Source organism: Vanessa cardui, chromosome 30, assembly GCF_905220365.1.
Source record: "Vanessa cardui chromosome 30, ilVanCard2.1, whole genome shotgun sequence".
Classification (NCBI taxonomy): domain Eukaryota; kingdom Metazoa; phylum Arthropoda; class Insecta; order Lepidoptera; family Nymphalidae; genus Vanessa; species Vanessa cardui.
Genome location: NC_061152.1, coordinates 4032084 through 4040321, shown reverse-complemented (window position 1 = coordinate 4040321; position 8238 = coordinate 4032084). Strand labels below are relative to the sequence as shown.

Genomic DNA, 8238 nt, shown 5'->3' with positions numbered 1-8238 from the left:
CGTGTATCAATTATATAAACATAAATATACATAATTACAATTTAAAAACATTAACATGATATTTTAACACATAATAATAACAACTTAGTCTCTTTCGAATTATTTCACACCATCGAATGGGTCGTTTTGGCTCATCCGGATCATGCATCAGCTCACATCCAAAAGGTACTACCCGTAGAAATGTATTCGTCAGTCCCTTTTCATACATTTCCTCTTCTCCAATATTATCATACTTTTCAAGGCACTCGCAACAATATATCTCAACTCGTGAAATTTACTTATAGACAATCTGTAAGTTTTTGTCTGTCCGTCTGTTAAATTGAATATGAGAATAACCTGTGTGTCCCTGTTCATGATTTCCTTCGAACGCTGTGGATTCGCATTCTCTGATTGTATGTTCGATTGGCTGGAAAGAAGTATTTACAACTTATGAAATTCATGTGTACATGGTGTAGCCGTAGTATATTATCTTTGTGAAGTAATGACTTTGATCTATAATCATGACAAAGATTATATAATTGTAATCTGTGTCAGTAACATGTATGTCGTTTAAAGCTCTAAGAAATAGGTAAAAAGACAAACACTATTTCACAAATATTTCATGCAATTTTGTAATAAAAAAAAAAGTAAAAAGTAAAGTAACAGCCTGTAAATTTCCCACTGCTGGGCTAATGGCCTTCTCTCTCATTAAGGCTCTCCTTAAGTTCCAAGCCCTCTGGCTTGAAACATATTCCACCACGCTGTTCCAATGCGGGTTGGTGGAATACAAATATGGCAGAATTTCTATGAAAATTGTCACATGCAGGTTTCCTTACGATGTTTTCCTTCACCATTGAGCACGAGATAAATTATAAAGACAAATTAAGCACATGAATCAGCGGTGCTTGCCTGGGTTTGAACCCGCAATCATCGGTTAAGATGCACGCGTTCTAACCACTGGGCCATCTCGACTCAGCCATATTGTGCACAATTAACATTTTATGATTAATACTTATATTTATAATAGAAAACTATTACATTCTTCTATTCTTCATATACAAAAGAAGTGCTTAGTAATGTTAATATTATTTAGGTGACTCAATATTCTCATAAATAACCTTATATTAGAGCTACTTTTAGTTATTGGCAACCTCTGTCTCCATAGATGGGAAAAGCTTATCTTTTTTTTTAAAAAAAAAAGGTTTGTTTTGTTTTTGTGTTATGGTATAGGTTAGCGGACGAGCATATGGGCCACCTGATGGTAAGTGGTCACCATCACCCATAGACAATGACGCTGTAAGAAATATTAACTATTCCTCACATAGTCAATGCGCCACCAACCTTGGGAACTAAGATGTTATGTCTCTTGTGCCTGTAGTTACACTGGTTTCTGTTATTAATGTTATTTTTAGTACAAAATATTTTACCTTAAAGACAAATCAATCTTCCATTGCATGTTAACTATGCCAGGCTTAACTCGTACGTGTTTTGGTATATTTTCATATATCTTATCTGTGCAAAGGAATGCTGTCAACTCGGCTGCACACTCCGATGAAAGCCTGCAAATATATGATTGGATTCTTTATAAGATCGAAATGGAGTAACATAGCCTTGAGCATGATGAGAATGGAATATCAAAAAGAAATGATCAAAAGATACTCAGACATATGTAATATAAACAAAAGTAAATATGTAATATAAATAAAAGTTTTAATATCACAAACCTCAGTCCTTCGAGGAATGTTTGCATGTCACTACTGTTCCACGGTTCTTTGGTAGCCGAGCGCAACCTCGCAGCATGTCTTACGATAGATCTGACTGCTGCAAACTTATTCGCATTCTGTAAACTGGAAGTTCTGCTGTCTGGTTCACCTTCCAACTCTTTCAGAGCCACTACAAGTTAATAATTTGACTCAAGTGGGTGGCACTTTGATTAAGCCGAAGGACTTAATAAAAATATACTAAACTATACTTTTACAAAGTGTTAGTGTTAAAATACTATAATTAGTTATAGGGTATCCTATATATCGTTACAAATTACATTTCACTCGATTTAAAAATAATCGTTAAAACTTTGGAAAACTTACACAAAACAAATGGTCGGATTTCTTTTTTCTGTATTTCCGGGGTAACATAAGAAACAGATGTCCATTGCAAAGGGCTCTCTGATAGTAGTTCTAACTGCTGTGATAACATTTTCACTACAAGATAATATTAGAATAATTATTAAATATGTAACGGAAACATTTATATTGATTATTGGCCTTTATTTGCTTTTATTTTTGAAAACCAAAGTTAAACTCAAAATCATAGATAATACATAAATACTGCTTATAATGTTATAATCTTAAAAAAATAAAAACATCAGACTCATACAGATTACAGATAAAATTATTAAATACCTACAGAATAATTTATTTCTTATTCGCAATTCTTCTTGATGAGATTTTAATTTTTTTTTTCGCTTTCAGTCACAGTAATATAAATGAAGTTTTTTCTTATAATATTTTTATTATATTTACTATTAACAACTTCAGAAACGTGTATAGTTGATAGTTGATACAATAATTTTTAATCTGTAATTTTGTACATGGCGGACCGAAGCTTGCGCGAGTGTATTGTTTTCTTTATAAATTTACTTTGTAGTAAAAACTGTATTTTGTATTATATTTTATAACAAAATACTTGAACTAGACTTTCGTCATTGAAAAGTCGAACATACTTTTATAAAATAAGTGCCAAGAGGGTGTGAAACGGTTAAAATGGCGGCAGTACAAGGAGCCGGTAACAAGCAATGGCCAGCGAGGCCTGGTGTACAGCATCAAAATAGTCAAAGCAATGCTAGTTTAACATTAAACAGAACTATAAATCTTTACCCCTTAACGAATTACACATTTGGTACCAAGGAACCATTATTTGAGAAAGATGCATCTGTACCAGCCAGGTTTCAAAGGATGCGTGAGGAATTTGGAAAAATTGGCATGCGAAGGTGCGTAAAACACTCTATTTAAATAAAAATAATCGATTACTGGACATAGTTTGTGGTATAAGTGGCGATTTCCTTAGATTTTGTTTATTTTTTACATACTTGTCTGTCGTTTCTGTGTTTTGATTTTGTAGTCAAGGAAATAGAACTTAACCCTCTGTGTTATAGATGATAATCTGCTGTAATCAGAGTTAGGCAGTATTCGAATGTGTAGAAATTGAAGTATAAAATACAATTAGTTCGAATTTTTCATAGAAATTGTTGTAGAGGTCCGTAGAGGCTTGGTCATATATAAAATTATGCAAAAGAATGGTCTTAGGTTGAAACACTTTTCATACTACATGTCAGCCTGTACTTTTCACGTGTTTTAGGAATATGTTTTCCGGTTTTAACAGGAGAGTGACCTTAGGAGACTTAGTAGTTTGACATAACTGATAAAAACTCTCACATTTATAATATTAGTGTAGACATAACTAATAATAACTTTCCTACTTATAATATTAGTGTAGACGAAGACTGTTAATATATTTTATATTGTAAATATAAGTACTTGGTGCTTGAGTTCTTTCTCTTTGTGTATTTTGTAAAAGTCTTCTTTTCAGGAAAGACGCATTCTGAACCATTCTGAGATACACGGATTTGTTTTTTATATTTACAAGAATTGCTCATTTATTATTTAAATTACATTAATTGGAACAATTATGTATAATATCTCTTAATTAAAACTATAATCATTTGTACAAAACAATTATGAATTTTATTTCATTATTAATAAATTCAGCTTTATGTTATTTAGATAATATACTGAAAAAAATGCAATGTTATCTTAACATATTCTTATACGATGCTGATGAAGCTTAAACATACCTAAGATTAAAAACTTTACATATTATCACATATAATAAAGTTAATAATAAGTTAATTTAGTATAAATATATCTTAGGCTGTATCAACTAACAACAACAGCCTGTAAATTCCCACTGCCGGGCTAAAGGCCTCCTCTCCCTTTGAGGAGAAGGTTTGGAACATATTTCACCACGCTGTTCCAATGCAATGTTTTCCTTTACCGCTGAGTACGAGATGAATTATAAAGACAAATTAAGCACATGAATCAGAGGTGCTTGCCTGGGTTTTATCCCGCAATCACCGGTTAAGAAGCACCCGTTCTAACCACTGGGACATCCTGACTCGTATCAACTAATACAATAACAAAATATTGATGTAAAAAAGAAACATATTTTACAGATCAGTAGAAGGTGTGCTATTGGTTCATGAACATGGTCTACCTCATGTGCTGCTTCTCCAGCTGGGCACAGCGTTCTTCAAGTTACCGGGTGGAGAACTGAATCCTGGAGAGGTATCAAAATCTTACTCATATCAATTAATTGTCTGAAATAAAATATACAATAATATTTTTTTGGTTTAAGTCTGGAATTAATAATTGAAAGTATTTACTTACAAGTTTCAAACTAGCAAACTTGTCCACAAGATGTCGTGACTATGTCGTGTTGTACCTACTTAGTAACAATCTGAATATAATAATATAAATTTTATTCAAAAGATTCGAATATTCATGTTTTTGTAAGATTTGCAAAGCAAGTGTCTGTTTGGTCCAGTAAGGCCCTCCCCTATCTTTGTGGTGCCAAAATTAGGATGAGAAAGACATATCCATTCTACGTGATCCCATTGCACGTGATAGTTTGAAATGGATATGTAGACTTATAGAATTAAATTTGCTTTCTAAATTACAGGATGAAATCGAAGGATTGAAAAGACTGCTCACTGAGACGCTCGGTAGACAAGATGGAGTAAAACAGGAGTGGTCCATAGAGGATACCATTGGTATGTGTTTATGGTATAAATACTAAACTAGCTGTTTAATTATTATATATTGGGAGATTATTTTAGCGTTATCCGGCTCGAAGGACCAAAATTTTATCCGTCTTATTAAATAGTATCTGGCTTGCGTTAGTTAAATATTTCAAATTCCAGGCTTTATAGTACATTTTTATTATTATTATTATATTTTTTTTTTGTGGTATAAGTTTGCGGACGAGCATATGGGCCACCTGATGGTAAGTGGTCACCATCACCCATAGACAATGACGCTGTAAGAAATATTAACTATTCCTTACATCGTCAATGTGCCACGAACCTTGGGAACTAAGATGTCATGTCCCTTGTGCCTGTAGTTACACTGGCTCACTCAACCTTCAAACCAGAACTCAACAATACTGAGTACTGTTATTTGGCGGTAGAATAACTGATGAGTGGGTGGTACCTACCCAGACGGGCTTGCACAAAGAACTACCAAGTAGAGAATATGAAAGTATTAGTAAAGCATTGTTTCTATTTTCTTTTTCCATCATGTTTTCAACCGACTTCGAAAAGGAGAGGGTTATCAATTCGTCTGTATCTTTCTTTTTTAATGTTGCAATATCTATGTATTATTGAAATGTGTGAACTCATTAATTGTCATTTAATATCTTTAGTGTGCTTTGATCATCTTATCGATTCGATGTCGAACGTCGATTTACAAAACCGACCAAGCATATATGGAATTTTTTTTAGATTCTTACATAATAAATATATTGAAAGTTATTTAAGCTGGAGAAAAGTAATAAAAATTAAGTTTGGCAATTAATTAATGGCATGTAATCTGACTAGACGAGAAAGATAACGTCTAACTCAAAATCAGTTAGAATGACGTCATTATTCTGTTGTAATCTATACATAAGCTTGTGTAATTTCAGGTAACTGGTGGCGTCCAAACTTCGAACCTCCCCAGTATCCATACATTCCACCGCACATAACGAAACCGAAAGAACACAAACGCCTTTTCCTTGTCCAATTGCAAGACAGGGCTCTATTCGCTGTGCCCAAGAACTATAAGTTAGTAGCGGCACCCCTATTCGAGTTGTACGACAACGCACAGGGCTACGGACCGATAATATCGTCCCTGTCGCAGAGTTTGTGCAGATTTAACTTTGTGTATATGTGAGATAGTAGAATAGAGGGGATAAGGGATAATGTCTGGGTCCGTTGGTAAATGTGTGTGCGATCAATGTTTTAACCCGATCAACATTATAAGAACAATTTCATGTCATATATTGATATCAATGGTGAAATTAACTAAAGTCTATTCCAATGGCAGTAGGAGTAATGATAAATAATATGAATATTATAGATTTACTCGTAGTTCTGTCATATTGTGCACTTGAAACAGTTGATCTTACTGTGATGATGATTTCACTTCACTACTTATATTGACTCTTAATTTGAATTTCGAATTGGAACAAGTTCGAAATTCAAATTAAATTAATTCAATTTAAAAATTCACATTCACAAATCCACAATGAACACGGGTTATTCAAAATCTCGGCAAATGATATCGCTTGAATTGAAGGTCAAAGTCGTTTCTCTTCTGTGATTGGTATATACTACACATACTTTTGAAACAATTGATCGCATCCCAGTATCCTCTCTAATTATAGTTATATATAAGTCGACTATTTGTATTGTAATAAAAATATAAGTTAATTTGACTAAATAATACGAGTAATTGAAGTTTCATTTTTTGTACCCGAAGAAAGAAGACTGTTTATTAGTATTAAGATAGTTTTAATTGTATGTATTTGTGTATGGATGTGTGGACGTACTGTTGTCTCGTTCTTTTGTTTAGGAGTGAAAGAGATAGCAAGCGTTGAACGTTGACAATTAAAGAAAACCAATATGGCGGTTTTAGATGAATCGAAATCTTTATATTGTTATGCTTAAGTATTTTGTAATAGTTCTATAAAGTTGATTGATCCATATCTGACCTTGGGGTCGTCTAGTAAAGCCTTAAAATATTGTGTAAGTATTAATAAATGGTAACATAAAAAGTTTTAAAATTGTACTGATTTTAAGGTTGAAGATTATTATGTATAAGACATGCTTTAATTTTTTAAATAGTTTTTTTACTAAATTATGTTGAACTATGAAATACAGTTGTGTTGAATTACGTTAATAAGGTTAATGAAATATATTTTTATAATTCAATTTAAACTCGAAATTCGAATAATAATTAATTGACGTTTATGTATTTGTTTTTCGAACTGTACCGCCTGAGAAAATGTAAGGTTAGTATAAACTAATTTTTTTATCGAAATAGATTATATATATGTCGCAGTATTAAGTGCTATGTATGATACTAAATGTGTAAGGTTTGTTATATACTGTACATAGTTATTTTAATTGATAGAATGCAATGACTTGCTATCTCGTTCTTGTGTGTAAGAAGATGGATGAAGAGATTTTAAGAGTACCAAAGATATAACGTAGTGTGTAGTAAAGTGTAGTATTATAATCAGTTATATTTCGTGAATTGTGATATGATCTTATCAATATTTTTTATATATAATCTGGCAATATTTCAGATATGAGATAACTTGAGATATATGTGTATATTGACTGAGTACCAAAACTACAAACTCCACTAAGATGATATTTTATACATATTATTTTGTAATATAAGCATCTGCTAAGAAAGGACTTTTGGAAATTTCAACTGGGAAAGGGGGGGGGGGGGTTGTGTAGCTGTTCTATTATAATGAGTCATTCGTTGATGTTATAAATCTAGTTTATGGTTTTGAAATACGACTTAAGGACCGACCATTACATCGTATCATTACATGGTCGTGCTAGGTACATGTCAGATGAAATATTCTAGTCCCAAGAGTATAATTTGTCTTTTGATAAAGTTTAGTCTTAATTGTTAAAGTTTGTATCAAAATTAAAAGTACATAAGGTAAGGTTTATTGTATGTATATGTATTTATAATCTGTTAACAACAGATTTTTAATTATTGTAAAGAATAACAACAGATAATTGATGATTAGAATATTTATACAGAATTTTGTTTTTGTGATGTTTAAGTTCAAAAAGATCTCATAATACGAGAAAGCGTACCAGTATTTTTTTAATGTTTATATATCGTAATCGAAGGCAATGAAATTTTGACGATTCGATTGTCCCACCAACGATCTGCTTGCCTATGGGATTGCGTATATTTGGGAAGATTCCCATATATATGGAAATAAAGTGTAGCTGTGTTCAGCGTGTTCTACAGCCGTCAACAATGAGAGTAATGTCATAAATCCAATGACTCCCATGGGTAGTCTTTGTGGTAGAACATTCAGACCTGCCATGCCCGCAAGATGCATCTATCAGGATATCTGGAATAAATGAAGATAAGTTGAAAAAAAGTCATCACCCGTTGGTCATAAGAATGG

The 8238-nt window shown here is 32.5% G+C and overlaps 2 protein-coding genes across 2 annotated transcripts; one reads left to right on the top strand and one right to left on the bottom strand.

Moving 5' to 3' along the window:
• LOC124542218 lies at positions 1-2228 on the bottom strand. The gene is made up of 4 exons (XM_047120164.1): positions 2067-2228; positions 1704-1872; positions 1407-1538; positions 1-406 (listed from the first exon to the last, which is right to left on the bottom strand). The coding sequence occupies exons 1-4, from the start codon at positions 2173-2175 to the stop codon at positions 190-192; spliced, it is 627 nt and encodes a 208-aa protein (XP_046976120.1). The 5' UTR covers positions 2176-2228; the 3' UTR covers positions 1-189.
• A 334-nt stretch (positions 2229-2562) lies between these two features.
• LOC124542180 (cleavage and polyadenylation specificity factor subunit 5) lies at positions 2563-6272 on the top strand. The gene is made up of 4 exons (XM_047120120.1): positions 2563-2968; positions 4211-4322; positions 4717-4807; positions 5719-6272. The coding sequence occupies exons 1-4, from the start codon at positions 2742-2744 to the stop codon at positions 5964-5966; spliced, it is 678 nt and encodes a 225-aa protein (XP_046976076.1). The 5' UTR covers positions 2563-2741; the 3' UTR covers positions 5967-6272.
• Positions 6273-8238: the final 1966 nt, after the last annotated feature.